The sequence below is a fragment of the Gekko japonicus genome, unplaced genomic scaffold, assembly GCF_001447785.1.
Source record: "Gekko japonicus isolate JY-2015 unplaced genomic scaffold, Gekko_japonicus_V1.1 scaffold1681, whole genome shotgun sequence".
Classification (NCBI taxonomy): domain Eukaryota; kingdom Metazoa; phylum Chordata; class Lepidosauria; order Squamata; family Gekkonidae; genus Gekko; species Gekko japonicus.
Genome location: NW_015167585.1, coordinates 315,765 through 338,945, shown reverse-complemented (window position 1 = coordinate 338,945; position 23,181 = coordinate 315,765). Strand labels below are relative to the sequence as shown.

The following is a 23,181-nucleotide window of genomic DNA, read 5'->3' as shown; positions in this document are numbered from 1 at the left end:
ATCTTCCCACCCCACCCCACCCACACACTGTTTTGAAGCTTTAACTATAAATCAAGAGATCTTGTTGTTTATCCCCAAAGCCTCATATGGTACCACCCAGTAGTGATTATTGCTATGTTTACTTATTTAAAGGAATCCTTGAGAAGACAGCATTAATAATTACGAAATTATCTAGTTGAAGCTAAGCAAGTTGAATGACCTTATTTAATTAAAAGCAATCAACCTGGAGGTATGTCATGTATATTGCTCCGTAGGTAAAAAGTTGTTCTTAACTGTAATCTTTCTGCAGATACACGGGAATTCCTGGCTTCAGTGAAAGAAGAGTGACACATTTCAATAAAAATATGAAGTTTAAGTCTGAGTTTTTGGACATGCGCAGAATAGTCAAGACCAAAAACAAGCACATCATTTTTACAGAAGAATCTGATACATTGTTTTGCAAGAAGAGCAAGACTTTAAGTAAGGTAGCTGTTATTTATATCACCTTATATCACCTTGATAGAACACACAATGCAAAGTACTGTTTTTACTATATTTTTCAACATCCTGTACAGTTTCATAGCTAATGCCTAATGGTTTATTTCACACTGCATTCACATTATATATCCAATAGGAACGTGTGTTGTGCCCCCCCTCCCCCATCAGCAGATATCTAAATTTGCAGACTGGGGCCAGACCTTCTCAAACAGATTTCCTCTTCAGGTTTGCAGAAAAATCTGAAGTCACAAAAAATAAATAGGGATTTGAATTCCCACAGATTCTCCAGCAGTGAACACTGGGAGAGGGTCTGGGCTCAGGCACTTCAGTGGTGGATGCCAGGAACCACCGCCTCCACAGCTGGTCTCAAGGTGAGCTGTGAGGTCTTGAGCCATAGCAGGCTTGGCGATGGGGGGAGGAGATCTCCCCACGAGTCTTGTGGGCCCCACACTTGTAAAAATTATATTTTTGAAACAACTGAGGCTAAGACAGCCCTTGGAACAATTTATTTTGTGCTTCCAAGAGAGAAATCTGTGACAGGGTAGACATAGTTCCAACCTATGGGTAACAGAAATGAGCCCAGTGCTAAAACATTCTGTTCCCCTTTCCCCATCTCCTGCATGCTCTGTTTTGATTAATGACTTCTGTTTTAGTGCAAACACAGTTTGGCATTACATCTGAACTGGGGAGGAAGAAGAGATTCCAAACCATGGTTTGTTTGTGATTAGTAGTCCTGGTTGGGATGTAAATGGTGGGCAAACCTGTGGCATGACACTGTGTGTTTGCAAGCTCTTAGTATGACTTAAATCATATTAATTTTCCCTATGAAGAAAGGTTAAAGTGCTTGGGGCTCTTTAGCTTGGAGAAACGACGAGTGAGGGGTGACATGATCGAGGTTTGCAAGATTATGCATAGGATAGAGTAGGTAAAGAAAGAAGTACTTTTCTCCCTTTCTCACAATACAAGAACTCATGGACATTCAATTGCTGAGCAATCAGATTAGAACAGATAACAGGAAGTACTTCTTCACCCAAAAAGTGATTAGCACATGGAATTCACTGCCACAGGAGGTGGCGGTGGCTACAAGCATGGACGGCTTCAAGAGGGAATTGGATAAACATATGGAGCAGAGGTCTATCAGTGGCTATTAGCCACAAGGTATAGATAGGAACTCTCAGTCTGGGGCAAGTGATGCTTTGTATTCTTGGTGCTTGGGGGGGGGGCAGTGGGAGGGCTTCTAGTGTCCTGGCCCCACTGCTGGACCTCCTGATGGCACCAGTGCTCCCTCTAAGCTGAGTTAGCTCACAGTGTTTTAGCCTCCAGCTCACAGATTTTTGTCTTAGCTCAGGAAGGATGGCTCCAGAGCAAATTAATTTATGTAGTGGCCAAATTGCTCACTCACAACTTTAATGCCAGTAGCACACAAAGTAAAATTTTTGCTCACAAGACTCCACAGCTTAGAGGGAGTGTTGGCCACTGTGTGACAGAGCGTTGGACTGGATGGGCCGTTGGCCTGATCCAACATTGGCAACTCTCATGTTCTTAAGTGTCATACCAAAAGAAATACACAAAAAGCACTACAGACTTTATAGGTAAGGACAGCTGGGTAATAAAGTACAGGATTTCCTCAAACACTTGTAATTCTACTTCCAGTCTTATCTGTGACATTAAAGACATGACTTCTGTATTATTTCCCACCTTCATGATATATATGCTGCCATGGGGGTTGGGATGGTCAGGCAGAGTCAGTGTAATTGCTATTGCATTCCTTTCTGTGCTTCGCGCTGAAATGCTTACCTGTAAAGATGTGCAGATGGGAGTTGTGATGTCTGCTTTTTTCTAGGGAGCCGTGGGAGAAGGCGAGGTTCCAGCTTCGGCTTGAAACCGTTTGCTAGCTTCATCCCGTGCGCAGGAGGGTGCCTAATTGGCCAGCGCGGTGGGGGGAGGGTGCATACGAATACCCTATATCTTATTATGTCCAAGGGGCAATTGCCATTCTTAACAGTGACTATTTCAACGCATCTATAGCTCTTCAATAAAAGTATTACCTTTCCTGAAAGCGTGTACTGCGTTGTTGGCTGTGGGTTCTGACATAAACAAATTGAAAAATTATTAGTAGAACAAAACAGTATGTCTTGTAAACATATTTGGAATTTATAAGCTAGGATGGGTTTGTTATGACGAAATTTTGTTTAACACAGGCTGAAATAGGGAAATCTGTATATGCTTTTATTTTTACTCTTATCAGAGTTCTATTTCATGCATTGTGCAGGGGGTTGGACTAGATGACCCTGGAGGTCCCTTCCAACTCTATGATTCTAAGGGGATTTATTTTATTACCATAATTGCTGGTTTGAGGCCCATCTTGTTTGTGATGCTTGGTATTTTTCAGGTAGAAAAGTTCTTGAAACAAGTGAATGAGCCTGTGGAAGTGAAATCACAGGACTCCTCCTTGCCAGATGTACTTCATAACACCTCTACAAGCAGCGATTTAGAGGAGCAGGAAAGTGATGGCGGCTCTCAAAAGACTTCGGATTTCCAGAATTGTGGCTTGTTACCTTCCAGCTCAGCTTCCTGTAACGCTGAATGCCTCAGCCTTGAAGAGAAAGTCAAGGAGAAGGTGGTAATATCAACAGGTGACTGTAACTTGCAGGAATCAGGGCCAGGAGAACAAGAAGGAGAAGACTGTCCATCGGGAAGACAGCTAGTTCCCCTGGACATTCCAGACTATCTGCAGGTAGAAACAGAAGGTGCGAGAAAATTCTGAATAAAGATTCTGTGGGTGTGGAAGTACATGCCTTACATTGTTACATTATTTTGATTTAAGCAACAGACTAGGAAACTGAAGATTGCTTGTGATTAATTAGGGTGGGGGGAGTTGCAGCAAAATAGCTCCCTTTTCATTCAGGAGAGCTGTGCTTGAAGTGGTAGGATAGAGCAGTTTCACCTATTCCTTTTCAGAGTCCCACTTGAAGCAGCTTACAGTTGAAAAACCACATAACAACGTAGAAAGAAGCATATTTGTTTTGTTCATGAGGGTCCCATGAATCCAGGAGTCATCTTTCTGGAGTTCAGAAGGGACTGCTGGGGAGAAGGAAATGCAAGGAAATACCTTTGCCTCTTCTCCTGATGATTGTTTGGATCCCATCCAGTATCGATTACTTTTAGTGACTTTAAACCAGCAACAACAAAAAAGAACTTCTGAGAGCTGGAAGGATTTCTGCCTGCTGAGCATGACGTTCTCACCTCCCCACTTCCTCTGCAGCATAGGAAGCCCCCTCCCTCCGCTGCTCCTGGCGAGTGGGAGCTGCATTTGGGGCTGAGGTTATAGGGGAGAAAGTCCTACTCTGGGAGCACAAAGCCTTCCACCCATGGAGATTTCCAATCAATCCAATGTCCTGTTTTAACAAATAATAAATTACAGGAAAGCAATATAGTTGTCTGACAGTTTAGTTGGAACATATGGTTTTATGTTCATCCTCCTGGGGAATTTATGAGTTTTTAGAAGATGCAGGTGATTGAAAATGCTAATAGAACTAACAGATATTTTTTTAAAGACTTCAGAAAATGTTTGCATGATATTTTTGCCAAGTGTTTTCTCCCTATCCTTTGTTTAGTAATATATTACCATTCCCCATTTTTGTTGGGACATTTTTTTTCCATTCATGAATTGCTAGTCATGTTATCAATTATAACTGATGGCCCTGTATAGTACAGCAAAATCAAAGCCAGTCACTGTGACTTCTATATTTTTCTTGCAATCTCATCTCTTGAAAAGGATGATGAAGTTGTTCACATGCCCTGATAATCTTAAAATTTCAGCCAGGTAGCTTGAGAGTGATAAGCTAACTGTGGAGCTACATATTTTTTTTCTTGGTGAAGGTGAAAAAGGCTCTTCCAAGAAGAAGAAAAACAAGAAAAAGAAACAGAAAAAAATCAGACCCCCACAGTCCCTGCCTCCTGAAATAGCCAGTGATCCTGAGCTAGCCAAATATTGGGCACAACGGTATAGACTGTTCTCTCGATTTGATGAAGGGATTCAGTTAGATAGAGGTAAGCTCATAGTCTGTTGACCTGCCAAGTCACTGTATGAACTGTGAAACCTTGTTTCTTTTGAATTTCTGGGTGCGGTGTTTTACCTATAGCAATTGCGTGATGCTACATGTGTACATGAAGCAGCACACCAAAAATGCTGGCTGAGATGTTATCTAGCATGAACAGAGCAGCTTCCCCCTTCCTGCTGTGGCCTCTTGTGTGCTCCTCTCCCCTCAGGGACAGGATAGGATGAAATTGGGGGGTCTGCTCTGGAAAGGGAAATTGGTGAGAGAAACCCACTTTTTTGCTGGCAGAAGTGTCTTCCACCAACCTAGTTGGGATCTAAGATTCTATTAATCTAAAATCCAGACTTGTCTGTGGCTTGAATTCTGAAATATGACAGTTGATTTCTTTTGACAGAGGGATGGTTTTCTGTTACTCCTGAGAAGATCGCAGAGCACATTGCAGAGCGTGTGAAGCAGTCCTTCGACTCTGACATCATAATAGATGCGTTCTGTGGTGTGGGGGGAAATGCTATTCAGTTTGCCTTGGCAGCAAAAAGAGGTAAAAGGCTTCTCTCTCCTCTTCTTGTGTGGTGTAGTAAAGATTTTAAAAATGTGATTGCTGTAGTTAAAGCTGGGAATTGTTTCTATGCTGTTTTAACAACTGAAACACTCGCAAGCTGACTTGTCTTTTAAATACAGGCAAAATATAGAGGCATGCTATGTTAGACAATTTTATTGCTTCCTACAGCAAGGAGCAATTTCCTTCATGGTTAATTGTTCCTAGCTGCTCACTCTGCCATTTCCCACAATCGCCGGATGGATTCTAACTTAGCTTTTTAAAGCCAGGCCTGGCAGCTGGTATGTCTTTTGCACCTGTTCAGGGAACATGGTGGCTGTTGACTCTGAATGTAGAAGGTAGACTGTCAGTCTGGAACCTACCGTAAGACTGAATTGGTCTCCCTGCATGGGAGAAACACAGTGTTAACACTGTACTGCTGTGTGTGTGTGTACTGTTCTGTCAGAAAGAGGGGAGAGGAGTATGTTGAGCAGTTGCTAGTTCTTCTGTTTGAAGCACCTGTTGGACATGACTGGCAGCTTCCAAAATGGTTTTTTTCTTGGTTGAAGAAAATGCAGTTCTGGGGACCTAGAGGGAGCAATTGATGTGCATATGCAGTGACAACTCAGACAGTAGTTATTGGGGAAGTCAGAGACATTCATGGGGCATGGAAGCACTCCCCTGTAACTTCTACTTTCCTTGTCTGCTCTGCAGAGCCTCATTTTATGATCTGCATGTTACGATTTGCTTTGATCTGTTCTTACATGCCTTATCTAACAACATTCTCTTCATGGAACAAACCTCCTCTTCTCCAGTATCTTCTACTGTAGCCTGATCTGGTTTTGTACTTTTCTTGCCAGAAAGACCTGCCTTGGGTTGGATGCCATGAATCTGTCCTACTCGTGGCAGCAGTTTGTCCTACTGACTCCTTACACCAGAGGAAAGCATCACTGTTAGCAAAATGTGTGATCCAGCCCCTTCTTTGCTGCTCCTGTCCAACTGTCTTTGGTTTCTGAACAGTAGACTAAAATCCTTAACTTTTTTGAGGATAGAGCAACAAAATGGAAGGGTCGACAGAATGGTTAAGGGATTCCCAACCAAGGATGCATTTGCATTTGTTTATATGCCACTTTTCTCCCCACAGTTGGGACTCCAGACGGCTTAGAACATCATTCTCCCCTCCTTCGTTCTATCACAAAAACATTCCTAAAAGGCTAACAAAATTTGTGGCACGGTATGAGTTTTCATGAGCAGTGACTCACGAAAGCTCTTCACCACCACAAATGTTGTTAGTCTTTAAGGTGCTACTGGACTCTTGCTCTTTTCTACTGCTACTGACAAACACGGCTCCCCATCTTGATCTAAAAACAGTCCTGTAAGGTATGCCAGTCTGCGGGCTTGGGACAGCCCCAAGGTCACCTAGTGAGCTTCCGTGGTAGAAGTGGGGATTCAGGCCTGGATCGTCCAGGGTCCTAGTCTGCCATTCTATCCAAGATACCACACTGGCTCTTAAGGAGGCAACTGTTTCCAAATGCATGCTTCCTGACTGACACCAAGGTCATCATGCCTTTAGAACATTGTGCAGCATTTTAACTATTTAGCTATCCCATATACAGATAAGATCAAGTATAAATTAGAATGGCTTACGTTAAGCAGAACTTGAGTAGAACTTGTAGATATATCTCTTAGAACTCATGCTATGACCAAATTACCATGATTAACTGTGGTAAAAATATTTAAAATAGCTTTTATCTAAAACCTAGGATTGTGCCTGAAGTGCCAGGAAATTGAAGCTTTGGGAAGTAGTTTGACAATAATATGGCTGACCTGATTTTTTGCAACCATTTATAGAGATCTGTTTTGTTTGTTCTTCTCAGTAATTGCAGTCGATATTGACCCTGTGAAGATCGCTCTTGCTCACAACAATGCAGAAGTGTACGGAGTGGCAGACCAGATAGAGTTCATATGTGGTGACTTCATGCAACTGGCATCTGGGTTGAAAGCGGATGTTGTGTTTCTGAGCCCTCCATGGGGTGGGCCTGAATATGCCACTGCAGAAATCTTCGATGTTCAAACAATGATCTCTCCTAATGGATATCCTTTTCCACATCAAATCTTGTTTGGCATTTTTTCTATAGGTATTTTCTATTGTAGGATGAAAAACAAGAACATTTGCTGTTACTTTAAATTAGAGGGTCCTTCTTACTTAATTAGCTGTTGCATATCTCAGGCAATCTGAAAAGTCTAACCTTGATTCCCAGCCCTTGTAGTTATAGAAGAAAGGTCTTTAAAACATGTTGGTCCTGTTTCTTTTCTAGACTTGGATAATGGTACTCTAGGGAGATTTGCCAGTGGTAAATAATATATTTACAATAAGTGAATATTTCATAAAATCATAGAGTTGGAAGGGACCTCCAGGGTCATCTAGTTCAACCCCCTGCACAATGCAGAGAATTCACAAATACCTCCCCCCACACCACCAGTGACTGCTGTTCCACGCCCAGAAGATGAGAAAAACCCTCCAGGATCTCCAGCCAAACTGGCCTGGAGAAAAATTGCTTCCTGACCTCTAACATCTTTGAAAGTATCACAAATAAGTTGTCAGGAGAATGAATCAGTTACATCACTGCCACAGGAAGTGGTGGCGGCTACAAGCATGGATGGCTTCAAAAGGGAATTAGATAAGCATATGGAGCAGAGGTCCATCAGTGGCTATTAGCCACAAGGTATAGATAGGGACTCTGGGGCAAGTGATGCTCTGTCATCTTGGTGCTTGGGGGGGTCAACAGTGGGAGGGCTTCTAATGTCCTGGCCCCACTGGTGGACCTCCTGATGGCACTGGTATTTCTGGCCACTGTGTGATACAGAGTGTTGGACTGGATGGGCCTTTGGCCTGATCCAACATTGGCATCTCTTATGTTCTTATCTCAGTGTACTTGATGTTGGGGAAAGGATGAGGACCCAGAATGTAGATTTCCAGAGTAAATGTTAATGGTTAGAACAAAAGAAGTCACATCTGGATTTGGGGGTTTTTGGAGTTGACATTAAAGATGAGAAATGACTCATCTGGGAGATTTTTATGGATTTTATTTCTTAGCAAAATCAAGTGGTTTTGGAAGGTTTAGTTTTATAAAGCTGTAGTCAGTCATGTAATAAACCTATCTTACAGTTAGATTTCATCAGTGTTGATTTGGTTCCAAGATTCATGGTGCTGAAAGATGCTTCTCAAATTGTGCCCTTACATAACATATTAATCCCTTCCATGTTCAAATTTCTGCATTCTTATTGGCTGGCTTTACACCTTGCCAGATGTGGCAGTCACATTCATATACCCATCATCACATTCAAAAGACAAAGGTTCACAAATTCATCCTAATTCCACTTAACTAACAACAAAATAACAGTCCTATTTTGTCAGCTTCTGCCACCTCTTTACCCTCTACACACAACCCTTCCATGCTTTCAGTCTGCACAGAAATGACAGGAACAGACACAAGCATGGCAGCCCTGTTTCCCATGATCATTGGCTTCTGAGTTCAGTTCCTTTGTGTGGCAGAAGTCTATGTATGCGGGCTTCCTCCTTGTGACTGGCAACATTTGGAAAGTAGTGTTCCTGATCACAGGATTAGGGGCTGCATGTACATGATGCGTCAGCGCTGTGCCCACAAGCCAGTGATTATGAGTAAGGGAAATGGGCCAGCGCACCCATGCCCATTCTCTGCACGTTGACTAAACATGCCATGCCAGAGGGGTTGTGTGTAGAGGGCTATTCTGTGGCTTGAATTAAATAGCCTTTGATATGAGGTGATTATCACTACAAGTATTCAGTTTATATTTGTAGCATAATGTATTGCTTTTATTAGAGAGGGGTTTTTTTACTAAGAGAACCTCCCAAAAGGAAATGTTATCTTTTTCTTCCTTAACACATCTCTACATATGAAATTTTCAAGCTGTCACAGAAAATTACCAACAACATTGTGTACTTCCTTCCTCGTAATGCTGATATTGACCAGGTAAGTTGTAGCCCTTGCATGCAGCTGGTGTAGCACAATGGCTAAGGCTGGCACGTGAACTTGGAAAACCCCAGTTCAAGTCCTGTCTCTTCCATATAATAAACAGTGGGCTCTCAACACATCTTTCAACCTTATCTCCACATTTTAAATACAAAAGCAAGTCCAGTCTATATTACAGAGCTGTTGAAAGGATTGTGCGTGTGAAGTGTTGAGGTTCTTTTTATATTTATCATTAAGCTTTAATCTCAGATGCTCCATAAATATTTATTTTGATTGTAAAGAAAATTAACTGTCATTGTTAATCTTAGAGATTGGGAGCAAGACAAAGGTGGGACATGATTATATGTGTAGATAGAATATAATACTATATCCAGCTGTCCTCGGCCAAGGCGTTTTCTACTCTGGCCACAACCTGGTGGAACTCTCTGCCGAATAACATCCAGGTCCTGCGGGAGCTAATGCAGTTCCAGAGGGACTGCACGGCAGAGATGTTCCACCAGGTGTTTAGTTGACAGCAGTGACAATTTCCATCGGTCTGGCGCGCCTGTCTTCCTGCCTCCCCACCACCACCACCATGGGGCAGTGGCTTCATCAGTATTCTTAACATCATCTTTTTAGGTGTTTAGTTGATTTTACTGTTTTTATTGCTAATTTATGTATGTATATTTGTATTACTGCGCACCACCCTGAGCCCTGTTTTTGGGAAGGGCAGTCTAAACATCAGATGTAATAAAATAATAAATAAATTATAACTCTGCACCTGATACTAAAAATCCAGGTGGGGCACTGAAAGTGAATAATTGTATATTTAGATAGCAATAGTTTAGATTACTTTTAAATGGTTAGGCAAATTTCATGGAGTCAGTGGTTGTAGTAGTTATGATAGCTAAATGGAATCTCTGGGTCCAACATAATATTCCTCTGAAAGCCCACATGTCACATGAAGTTGCCTTTATACTGCGTCCATCAAGGTGAATATTGTCTCCTGTGACTGGCATCAGCAGCTGTCCAAGGTCCAACATAGAGGTCTTTCATATCACCTAGTACCTGGTCTTTTTAAGTAGAGATGCTGGAGAGTGAAACTGGATCCCTCTGCATGCAAATTGGATGCTCTGTCACCAAGCCAGAGCTCTACCAGTTGCTGTAGGGCTAACAGTGAATAGAGCTGTTACACTCCTGCCCTATCTATAGACTGTGTTAAAGCATCTGACTGATTGTTAGAAACAGGATGCTGGGCTAAAGGGGCCCATAGAAACAATGAAAAATAGATTTCCAATGGAAAAATAGATTTTGAGGAGCACTGAAATAAAATATTTTTTTCCTTTTAGATAGGCTTTTCTTATTCATCATGTATAGCATGAAAAAGTCTGAAAACTTCATTTTTTCCAATGGAAGAATTAGGAAATATTGGATAACACTGAAAAAAACTGCTATTTTTTCCTTTGGGAGTAAAAAAATTTAAAGCCATGTTTTATCAAAGTGTCATATAAAAATAGAGAATCTAGAGCATTAAACAATAATTCCTATGTAAACAGTAGCCATGTACAATATCATCAGTATTTCTTTAATTGTAAATAATTTTGACAACAATCTTATGGGGGTGCTATTCTCCAGGCATTTTCAAAAAGCATAGTATCCTCTGCCACACAGTGAAATGGTTTTGTGTGAGAAAGAGAAATTATCAGGATTTAAGCATGAACTAGTTGCTCTCATTTTTATGGTTTAGAGGCAAATGGAATGGTTAATCATAGTTTTAAGATAAAAGAAGTATGTTTATTCCAGGTACGAAAACTTTGAATTCTCACAGTATAACACATGGTCATTGGAAATCATTGCAATAGAATCCAGAAAATCAGTTTCCTCTGTCAGCTGTTTGAGCACTGAGCACCAGTACTTTATAGCCAGTTTGGTGTAGTGGTTAAGAGCGGCAGACTCTAATCTGGAGAACCGGGTTTGATTCCCCACTCCTCCACATGCAGCTGCTGGGTGACCTTGGTCGGTCACAGTTCTCTTAGAGCTGTTCTCTCAAAAGCAGTTCTATCAGAGCTCTCTCAGCCCCACCTACCTCAGGGTGTCTATTGTGGGGAGAGGAAGGGAAGGAGAATGTAAGCCACTGTGAGACTCTTGAGTGAGTATAAACCCAACTCTTCTTCTTCAATACAGAAGATCAGCTGATGGCTAATAGCTAGAATAATTCATTAGATCTAGTGAGAAAACTCCTAAAGAAATGCTGTCAGCTTCCACTTTCACAATGAACGAAACACAGACTGATAGAACAAAGCGCTTTGTTCTATCAGTCTGTGTTTCGTTTGTTTAGATCATCTCAGAACTGTGTTCTCCATCGCATATGTGTTCACTTTCACAATGGTCAGGACCATCCCCTCTCTCAAGCAGGCATTTACCACCATCTGAATCCAGCTGGTTGCTTTCCTAGGTAAGCTGGGAAGGCAAAGAACAAAGTGGGTTAGTTGTGTCATGGAACTTTCCCAGTTGTTGCATTTTGCTTTTTGCCCCCTAGAGGGTGCAGTCATACAACTAGCACATTGTATATAAAGCATATTGTCATTTTAAGCTGGAGGACATGTCCTCTTTTTTGGTGTCTGTCCTCTTTTGGGCTCTTTTTAAAAAAAACTGATGAAAATGGTCTCTTTTGGGGTTGGAAGATTAGGAATATTCCTAGTTAGTATCAATTATCATAGCTTAAATAGTAGAGGTAATTAAAACGAGATTTGTCATAGTGATCCCTTGTCGGAAGTAGTCAGACAGGAAATATGTCCTCTTTTATGCTTCTCAAAATATGGTAACCCTACTTAAAGCTAAACAGAGAAACAGATTGTTTGCAAGAATTAGTGTTGGCTTTGGGCGTGCGCTTAACACGCCAAAGTGTTTGGGTCCTTATATACATAGTTGGCAGGAAATGGTGTATCTTTCTTTCATATCTGGGCCACATAAGTAAGCAAATGTTAGCAAATATTATTTCTAGAGTCAGAGTGCCAGAATTGGAAGGGGCTCTGGAAGTCATCTAGTCTAACGTTCTGTTTAGTATCCCTACAACTAGCCACCCGGCTTTCCCAGACCTCTAGTGAAGGAGAGATCATAACCATCTGAGGCAGAGAGGGCAGACATGTAGAAGAACTCTGTCCAAACTGATTCCAATGCTTGTGGATCGACTCCAAAGCAGGGAGTACTGCTTGGGCAGGCAGGGCCACCTGGATTGGATCTTATTTTAAAATTCTTAGTTTAATTTTCATCACGATGTTGTGGAGCTCTCGCTATCCACTCCCAGGTGCAAATTATTTCTGAAAAACACTTACATTCTCAAATAGAACATTGCCTAGAAATATTGGAAATGACAAGAATGTGATTTAATAACCCAAATGCACGAAGGACAGGAACTGAGTATTGGCTGGGATTTCCAAAAGCAGTTTTTTTCAGCCAGTTTGTATTAGACATCTTGTGCAATTCAGTTCTTTCCCTCATGAACTGCCAGAGTTCAGTGAACTTGAGTGAAGTCTGGTTTCAGGAAAATGGCCTGTCCGTAATTAGATTACAGCTCCCAAGTCCTTTGTACATATGCTAGAATAGAAACTGCTGAGTTCTTTCAAAGAGAGGAGATAAGATGCAACTTCTTGCAGAGTTGAGTTTTTCACCTTTGCTGACTTCCCCGTTACCTTGCAAGAAGCTGAAGGCAGTTTCTGGTTTGTACTTTGGGCTTCGCATCTTCTTAGTTTAGCTGTGGCTGAAATGTATCCCTGTTCTGATTCAGTTGTTTGGGATGTTGTACCTTGCAAGTGATGAACCTCCCTAACCCACCGTTCTTCAGAATTCAATACTGATCTTTCCCTGAATTTGGATATTTAATTTGCTCTTGTAAATATTGTATTTACTCAAAAGGAGTGGGCTGCCAAGAAACTGAGGGGATGACCTTACATTTTCATACAAATATGAACAGTAAGCGTTTTCTGGTGGGGATGTGTTTGTGTGTGCATCACATTCAGTATTTCATGTTAGAAAGTACAGGAAAGTTAACTTGTTGGTTCATTTTCTAAATCAGTCTGTTAGGCTAGTTTTATGTAACGTCTAGTTTCCAATATTCTGTCTTCCAAACCAATGTTCCCTCTAAGCTGAGTTAGTGTGAGCTAGCTCACAGTTTTTTAGCCTCCGGCTCACACATTTTTGTCTTCGCTCAGAAAGGATGGCTCCAAAGCAAACTGATTTACGCAGTAGCCAAATCGCTTGCTCACAGATTTAATGCCAGTAGCTCACAAAGCTGATTTTTTGCTCACAAGACTCCACAGCTTAGAGGGAACATTGTTTCACACATTTCTGTCATTATTGACATTTAGTTCTCACTCTCAGCAGGTAAAGTGATGAGCAGTGTATTGGACCATAGCACTTGTACGGCATAAAGTTCTTCCACTTTTTTAAAAAAAACAAAAAACAGAAACCTGAACATAGCAAAACTAGATGCTGGGGAACAAGTTGTCATGGGAGACCCTATCTGCAGTTTGGGAATCCAGCCAGGGCTCAGGTCTGTCACCTGATCTGCTGTCTATACTCTATACATATATGAACATAGAGATTCTTAAGAATTGGAACTTGGAGGAATGGACCGAGCATGTGAAATTTGAGGTGCTTTACAAGTTAAAATAGTCTTGACTCTCCATTCACTTCATTGGGCTTGCATTCTGGGAATGACAAGGATGTTGGAAGAGGTGCAGCCCATCCCCCCAAGTGTGAATACACCTAAATAGTAAATGGCTGTCTGAAACTGATCATCTAGTGGGGGTGGCTCCTAGAGTATAGGCGCATGCAGTGCCTTCTATACATATCTGAGCCCTCCTTACCTCCCAAACCCCTTCATTGGGCACTTTGCTACCTCATAATGATCAGTTTCTGCTTCTGTTATACTGCAAGATTCCTGGTTTGTTGTGTGTGCTTGCTGGTTTTGTTTGTTTTTACTAAAACAGGATTTGTGTATATTGAGTTAAAGGATACATTTGGGGGGAGGGATTGGGCAGCTATCGAATTTTTCTTCTGCCTGCAAGGAATCAGTCATTTAAAGAATAGTTAATATTTCACTTCCTCCTCCTTTACAGTAAGTTTGCTCTGCTAATAATAGCTTGAAAATAGAGGAAGTTCAGTGTGTTTAAGCCAGTACTGTGTAGCAGAAGTCTTAGAGGAATATAAACACAAAGTGAAAATTGATATTCTGTAGATAGGAATTCGTTCATAGGGTCTGCAGCATTTCATAGGCTTGGTCAATATAAAATATTCTTTATTCAGTGTTATGAGTGACTGTAACAGCACTTCCAGGTGCTGTCAGTAAATAGAATTAAAGCATTATGTAAGTCAGAGAATAGAGTCCCTTTTGCTTCAAGTATTCTTGATAAATGGAAACATCAATGAAGTCTGCTCAGGAAAGTCAGCAGAATAGCACTTGTTCTCTGCTTTCAGCCATAATCGATTGCAACTGACATGGCAACTCCAGCAAGGGGCTTTCAAGGCAAACCAAGAAGTGGAGGTGGTTTGCTGTTGCCTTACTCTGTAGAGTCTTCCTTGGTGGTCTATTCTGCTTTTAAAAAATAAATCTTAAACATTTGTTCTCACACTCAATCAACACTCAGCACTCAATCAACAATCAATGTACAAGATATTCAGAAGTTGGGTATAAATTTCCAGGTACAGAAGATCCTAAAGAAGGCAGAGCCAGATAAATTTTCTCTCTAGTGATGGAAGTTCACTACTGAAACTGCTGTGATGAGCACTGAATTTTCAGTAACATGGAAACTTTTAGCCATATTGGCTCTTCACCCTGCCAGTGCCTTCCTGACCTGTCTCACTGTAGATGAATGCCCACAATGTTTTGTTCTAGTCCTCTCTTGCCAGTGTTAGATTACTGTCTTGGTCCAGAGTCTTATGTGCACTATATACAACACTGCATGTACATGGCTTAAGTCTGTATGCTTGCCTGCTGGTAAGATAGCTGGATGGATGATGGGTCATGAATTCCTGGAGTGCAAAAAGTATGGCTACATGAAGGGCGCTGCTGGATCTGGTCTGTGGGCATCTTGTTTCACACAGTGGCCAACTGATTGCCCTGGAGGGCCAACAAGGCATAGATGCCAAGGCCTTGATATTGCCTCCTAACACTTGATTTTAAAGTTTTACTACCTCTGAAGATGCAAGTTTCCTTAACTCAACATGTGTAGTAGCCATTCTCCATGAATCTCTAACCCCATTTTAAAGTCACTTATGGTTGTGGCCATAGGCAGTGAATTCCACACTTTAATTTCTGATTGAGTGCCCCCAATTTCTAGTATTTGGGGGGAAGCTCCCTCTGTCAGTTGCTTCAATCCACTTTCTCCAGCCAATTCATAATTCTATAAATCTCTTATGTCCCATCCTATCCTTTCCCCCATCCAAACTAAGAAGTCCCAGACTTTCCCTATAGAAAAGGTGCTCCAGCCCCTTGATCATCTTGGTTGCCTTCTTCTGTACTTTTTCCAGCTCTGCAATATCCTTTTTGAGATACAGTAACCAAAATTGTGCAGTATTTCAGATGTGGGTGCACTGTTGCTCAGGACAAGGGCATTACAATATTGGATTTTTAACAGCGTTCAAAAACCGAGACATGCGCCCACAAGGAATTGGGGGAGCACCCTAAAAAACTTTCTGGGACAGTTACCCATATTCTGATTTGAGGTTGTGTGTAGAAAGCAGATGGACTGAAAGAAGCTTGGCAGCTATGGGGAAGGGTGTGGTGGCACAAAGATATCTTGCCCGGGGCCTCCCAGACCTGGAGCTAGTCTTCTGAACTGGCTATGGGGTTTTTTTGCACAGTGCTCCAGTGTGGGGATGTCAAAAGGCAAAAGGCTTAAAAAAAATAGTCCACCTGCGCCAATACTCTTGAACATGCCTCAAGATTATCTAGATTCTGGTGTAACTGATTAAATCAGAGGAAAATTTTATCTCCTTCACCGCTTTTTTAAATTAGAGTTCAATCCCTTGTACACTTACAGTTTTAAATGTTTGTTCTGAGCTTCCTTTATAAAAATACATTAGAGGGGTAGGTGTGATGCTAGAATACGTGAAAGGAATGGCAGGCAAACATCTGTTATGGGATTAAAAGGCATCTCAGATGCTCTGTAAAATTACCCTTAAAGAAAAATGATAGAGGTGAACAGCTGCCAGCAATCCAGGTGTGAAGCATGTGCAGTTTTATTCTAGTGCACTAAAACATTGTGGATGGTATTCCTTTGTATATTTGCTACTTAACGTGAGGTCTCTTGTATGCTGCTTCCAAGTAAAGGACTCGCAACAACCGTTGTTTGGACCATAGAAACTGTATGGCTTATTCATCAACATATCAATTATCATTAATGTTAAATATATGCACACACATGCAAATAGGCTTTAATATACTGGCTCTGATACTCTGAATTTTGACATAATTTGGCTCTTCAGTTATAAAAGGTTGCTGACCTCTGCCCTGTTGAGTAATACACCAAGTAGGTTTGGTTTTGTAAAGAGAACTAGCTAGTTACAACATTATAAAATCAAATAGGGGGGAGTAGGCTGCAGTATATTTGTTACTCCTGGTGGTTTGCTCTCCAGGAAAAGAGCTGAGTAGCTTGTATCTCATTCCAAGATGATGTCCAATTCTGCCTGTGCGCTCAGGACCAACCCACTTAGCTTCAGATGTGGAGTTGTGTCCACATGCCTTCAGTTCATTTTCTGGCCTATCTAAATTTATTTACCCCACTGGTGAATCGGCAAGCTCTGGAAAAGCAGATAAACCGCCTTAAAAGCACAGTAGGCAGCAAGTAGTCTGGTTCACAGCGTCTGAGGTGATTTGTTGTTTTTCATTATTCATTTAACTGCTAGCATCATTTTATTAGAATGTAATTACTGGGATTCCCTTAGAATGCCAGTTTTTGGCTAGAAAGATAAAAATATAATATGGAATCTTATTATGGAATCTTATAAATGTATTATATACTTGTGCACATCTCTAAAAGTGTACATCTCTAAAGAGTAAACTAGATGTCACACAGTCAGCTAAGTTCACTTATTCATGTATCTGCCCTGTACATATATATGTGTGTGTGTGTGTGTGAGAGAGAGAGAGATAGAAGTTGGGATTTGGAGATAATATGCCCATCAGAAAAGTATATGTGTAAGGACAAGCTGAACTCTCTGCAGCTTCACTTCTCTTAAGTGCAAGTCCTCCTACGCAACTTTCTGCAAACTCGGCTATGTTACCAGAATTGGAATGGGCTAAGATAAAAATGTCTGAAGCAATGGAGTTAGCTTGTTTTTCTGATTTTATCTAGCATTTTTAAGTAACATTTTGAACCTTTCTTTTCTTTTTTAGATTGCTTCTTTAGCTGGACCAGGAGGGAAAGTTGAAATAGAGCAAAATTTTCTGAACAACCGATTGAAGACCGTAACTGCTTATTTTGGTGATTTGATCAGACAAGATGTATTGTGACCTGTATATGTGTGTACAGCCTTGCTGATGCACAGTGGATTGTCCCAGACTTTGATCTCTCCATCATTCATTTTTTCCCCACAGTCAATGGCTATTCTGTAATGTTTGTTTTTGTGGACTTGAGAAAAATTGTTGAGAATATCGTACAGATATTAATAAAATATTTTCTAATAAGGCTTGAGTTATCTGTTGTCGTAAATATTGAGGGATGATATTAGCTTTGGGAGGGAAGGTGGCAGATCTTGGAAGCTAAGCAGGGTCGGTACTTGGAAGGTAGACCATCAAGGAAGACTCTACAGAGGAAGGCAATGGCAGACTACCTCTGCTTCTCACTTGCCTTCCTGGGGTTACCATAAATTTATTCACACATTACTAACTTTATATTAGGAGATGTGAGGCCCTTATATTGAAACTATTACTCTGCTGTTTGGAGAACTTATTACAGCCATAGTCTACCTTAAGCTAAACTTCTGAATAATAAAGGTTATTGAAAATACAGTAAGCTTCAGTGAGTAGAATTGGTGCAAATGAGAATGGAAAAGCTATTGACCCTACGTTATAAACTAAACGGGTAGGCTGTAGCTGACAGGAGATGACATATAGAAAAGTTGTGTTTTAGAAGTGCAAGGGAAATTTGGAAATGTAAACAAGCAAGTTGGAACAACACAGAGTTTAAAGGTGAGAAAAAGGAAAGAAGGATGAAAATAGGAAAGCAGATTAATAGAGAAGATATTGGACTAGAGGTAGAAGAATAGACAAAAGATTTGGGTGAGGTGTAAATGTAAGTATTCCTTGTTTTGCTGTGTGTGTTCCTTTAAATGTTTGGTTGGAGTGCAGTGTTAGTAGAGTAGAGTGATTGAGGGAGACCAGTGTGCTGTGATTGGTGGATGACAGAGTGTGGGAGGAGTTGTTTGAAGTGAATCTGTGTGTGTCTTGAAGTCAGTTATAGAGAAGTCAGTTAGAGAAATCAGTTGGAGTTATTCAGTGAGTGATTCAGTTGGTGAGTGATTCTGAGTTATAGAGTGCTATGACAGAGTCTGTGTGGAAACCTAAAGAGTTCAGAGTTCAGTATATACAGCTTTAAAAGTTTAAATGTGAAGGAGCTATGAAAAGGGTCTGTGAGACTCTAAAGTTATTAAAGAGAGTCAATAATACAAAGAGCTTAGCCAGTGTGGCTGCCTTTGTGAGAGATTCCTGTCAGAGTGGGATCTTAAGGTCAAAAGACTGTGTGTGATACCTTGCCAGTTTATTTTTTCCCCAAGACAGTTACAGTTTACTAGCAACTTATTTTGTTCCTTAATAAATCATATTGTGTTTAAGTTTAACCCAGAATTCAGTTCAATCCTTCCTCAGGGCCACATAGACCTCTGAAAGCCCAGACCCTGGGTCACATTACCAACAGCAGAAACAGAGAGAAGATTTGGAATTTCTTAAAATTCCTGGTGGCAGCAGAAACTACCCAGTTTATTACACAAAGAATAATTTTAAAGTGGAAACAGTCCCCCCAAATAAGCAGTGCGCCACAGTAAGTTTGCATTTAATATTGTCCATCTATTAACAGTGGTACTTTCGTTGGTACCAAGACTCCTTTAAATGTTACCTGTTAGGAGATTCAGCTACTAAGTACAAATGCTGATTCTGTAAAATTAGAATGATCTAGTACATTTCAATGCTGTTGTCTTACCTTGCTATGACGGACCCCTTCTGCTTCCCTCCCTCAGGGGCTAAATTTTCCCTGTTTTCTGTCCCCTCACTAACTGAGCAGCCCTGGTAATGTGTTCTCCCCTGAAGAAACTTTGTCCCACCCTGTCAATAAGATATATTTTGACTATTTGTGCAGTCCAGGAACCTGAGGGAAGGGATAGGATCACCCTTTAACTTAAACCCTTGAAAATGGCACTTGAGACACTAAAATTCAAAAATAAGTTTTATTTAATATCAAAGGGAAAGGTCAGGAAATCTGGGGTTGAAATTACTGAGGTAAAACTAGTACAAGCACAGACTTTTGATCTTATATATCAGGCTAATGAGAGGTTCTTAATTTATTCACAGTTACTTAGTTCTTTATATTGAGATGCTTTTGTTCCAGTGTTTTCCCAAACACTTTATTTGTATTATCGCTGAGTCTTTCAGTGCCCAGAAGGCAGGTGCCCTCTTCACAGTACCCAAACGCCTTCTCTTAGAACACCAGCACTCTTCTTGAGTTGTTAATTGACTTTTAAGGTCTCTATGGGTAGTTTCTAATCACACTAGATCAGGGATGTCTGTGCTTCTCAGAGATCACTCTCTCTGCTTGACTGGGAGGAAATCTTCTCTCTCTAGAAGATCTATCCCCTTTCCTTTGGCCTGAATGTAAGTCTTTACTACCCAAACTTCCTTATCAAAGTCTTCCCAGTTCTCTGTGTTCAAACTGCACTCAGCTAATGCTGAATTCAGACTATGTTCATTCAAAGTAGAAATCTAACTCTGTCAGCACTAAACCCTTTTTCTGTCAGGGCTAATCTCAGATAATCTCAGTACATGTCTATTCTCAATTAAGGCAGGAATCTGACTGACTCTTTTCAGCATCCAGCTCTTTCAAGACTTTATTTTTGCTCAACTGATGCTAACCAATCAGTGTATTATCGCTGAGTCTTTCAGTGCCCAGAAGGCAGGTGCCCTCTTCACAGTACCCAAACGCCTTCTCTTAGAACACCAGCACTCTTCTTGAGTTGTTAATTGACTTTTAAGGTCTCTATGGGTAGTTTCTAATCACACTAGATCAGGGATGTCTGTGCTTCTCAGAGAGCACTCTCTCTGCTTGACTGGGAGGAAATCTTCTCTCTCTAGAAGATCTATCCCCTTTCCTTTGGCCTGAATGTAAGTCTTTACTACCCAAACTTCCTTATCAAAGTCTTCCCAGTTCTCTGTGTTCAAACTGCACTCAGCTAATGCTGAATTCAGACTATGTTCATTCAAAGTAGAAATCTAACTCTGTCAGCACTAAACCCTTTTTCTGTCAGGGCTAATCTCAGATAATCTCAGTACATGTCTATTCTCAATTAAGGCAGGAATCTGACTGACTCTTTTCAGCATCCAGCTCTTTCAAGACTTTATTTTTGCTCAACTGATGCTAACCAATCAGATTGCTTAGAGCAGCCTGTCATGCAAGGCTCTCTGCCTCTCTGAAGAATTAACGCTTCACAGTCCTTTAGTTGTTGGTACAGCACTTCTAAGCCTCTTAAAAGTGCAGTCCGTCACACCTGCTTACTGAATGAAAACCAACTGTGAAAAATTAATCAAAACTAATTTAGTTTAACCAGCCCAGAGAACTCCACTAATAAATGAATGATTTTATTGGTTGTTGCCACAATCAATATTTGTCCACTTTCAAATAATGTCGTTGAAGACAAAATGCATGATGAACCAGAGAGGGTGACAACTTTCATAGGGTTTATGGGGGTAGAGCTGTAAAAGCTACATGCAGAGTTTATTTTCCCTTATAGCCTTAGAGACAATAACACTTTTTTGTCATCAAGTCGCAGCTGTCTAATGGCAATCAAGATGAGATGTTCAGAGGTGATTTGCCATTATCTTCCTCTGCATAGCAACCCTGGTATTCCTTGGTGGTTTCCTAGCCAAATACTAACCATGGCCAACCCTGATTAGCTTTTGAGATCTGGTTAGCCAGGTCAGGGCAAAAACACTTAATATATATATATAGATGGAGCACTATATGTGTAGTCCTATGACAGTGCTGTCTAAAAGTCATGCTATAGCAGCTGCTTCTGCAACTCTGCCACAGTAGCAATAAAGAAATCCCTAGTCATGTGGAGATAATTGTTACTACCAGCACAATACTAAATTACGGGTCGGCCTTAAAAGCTAGAGAAGTCTGATGATTTGCAATTGAACTTGGACTGTTAGGCTCTAGGCTATTTTTGAATTCTACAATACAATGAACCATTAAAGTCTTGTGGTTAACAGCAATAAAGCAAGGCTAGAATGGCATATGACCTGTAGTGATCGGGGGGGGGGGGCTAATGAAAGGAACCTTCCAGGTGCCAGGTGAATGTTGTCTCTGGACCATGAACCGAACCACAAACCCATACAAACTGGGAGGTTGGTTTGTGAACTGATCTGGTTCGTATTGGTTTGTGAGCCATTTAAAGTTTAAACCCCTGCTTTCTGCTTCCCATGGCTTTTCATGGGGAGCAGTGGTTTAAATGACTCCCAGCCATTTAAACAAAACAGCTGAGTGCTGAGGAGCTCCCCACTGCTCAGCTCTTTTCATGAGTTTAAACCCCTGCTTTTTGCTCTTCATGAACCACCATGAATTGCATCAAAATTTAGGAAAGTTTGTGGTGGTTCTTTAGTTTATGAACATTGCTTTGCAAACCATGAACCAGCCAAAATTTGTCAGCCAGTTTCTGCCCATCCCTAAATATCAACTGTTTTATACTCAATCCCTTTCCTAATAATCCCTATCACAGAGTTTGCAACATAGTTCCCTATGTTTGTCTGTGGTAAGAAGAAATACAAATAACCAAGCACTGTTTATGCCTTTAGCCATAAGCAGAAATTTAAACAAAAAAGTGAATGATGTGCTAGGAACCAACATTTGTGAGTCATGTATCTGCGTCTATTAGATAAATACAACAGGACATCCTGTCACTGCTGCCTAAGTTTTGTTTAGCTTCTCCATTCTGTCATCAACATGGATGGAAAACAATTAGGGAGGGAGAATGAAGCTTTTCCTACCACAGAGCCGGAGCACGTTTCTCTGCAGGAAAGAGTGGTATTTCTAAAACACAGCAAAACATTTTTATTAAGGTGTTTTTAGACAGGATTAGATCCAGCAGTCTTTTCCACTTTCTCACCCAATTCTGTTCACTACAGCCCCAACTTACATTTGTATATGTAGTATTATGATCCAACAAGAGCTTTTTTTGATGGTCAAAGGGGAGCCCTCTGTGATGGACAGGTTAGGTTCCACCTTAGCTGCTGAGTGCCTTGGACAAATGAGGGCCCATGTTTTATACACTCCTGATTGTGAACTACTCTCTCTGCTGTGGTTTGGGTGTTAGGTGGACTCGGGGCTCAGAGCCACCCTGTCTCTGCTAACGCTGTGCGGTGAGACTTTGCTACTGGGTATCTTGGCTGAGTGAGGACCCCCATTTTATACCCTCCTGATTATGAACTCCTCTTCCCTGCTGGGGTTTGGGTGTTAGGTGAACTCAGAGCTCATAGGCACACAAAAGAGGTCGGGCCAGATGACTTGGCCAAGTATTCCCTCATTGTCAGCTCTGCTTAATCCTCCATCGTTGCATGCCATTAGATAAGCATATGGAGCAGAGGTCCATCAGTGGCTATTAGCCACAAGGTATAGATAGGGACTCTGGGGCAAGTGATGATCTTTGCTTCCTTTTGTTGCAATTACAACATGCTCATTGGAGATTCTAACCTTTCTCTTAGCAAGCAAATCATATAAAGTTAGGGTAGCGAACCCTTTACTCCAAAGAAGCCGCTTTTCAATTAGCTTGCCAGTCCAGCCACAAAAAACTAAACTTAGAATCTCCTTGCCATTCATATATCTTTATGATCCACGTACTGTCCCTTTAA

The 23,181-nt window shown here is 41.1% G+C and overlaps 1 protein-coding gene across 1 annotated transcript in view; it reads left to right on the top strand.

The window, feature by feature from the left end:
* The window catches only part of TGS1 (trimethylguanosine synthase 1), a 24,542-nt gene extending 6,876 nt beyond the window's left edge, over positions 1-17,666 (top strand). The window contains exons 7-13 of the mRNA XM_015413911.1: positions 290-464; positions 2,870-3,227; positions 4,360-4,530; positions 4,933-5,076; positions 6,951-7,167; positions 9,008-9,086; positions 17,464-17,666. Coding sequence (XP_015269397.1) covers positions 290-464; positions 2,870-3,227; positions 4,360-4,530; positions 4,933-5,076; positions 6,951-7,167; positions 9,008-9,086; positions 17,464-17,580 — 1,261 coding nt within the window. The 3' untranslated portion in view covers positions 17,581-17,666. The remainder of the gene's footprint in view (positions 1-289; positions 465-2,869; positions 3,228-4,359; positions 4,531-4,932; positions 5,077-6,950; positions 7,168-9,007; positions 9,087-17,463) is intronic.
* The last annotated feature ends 5,515 nt before the right edge of the window (positions 17,667-23,181 follow it).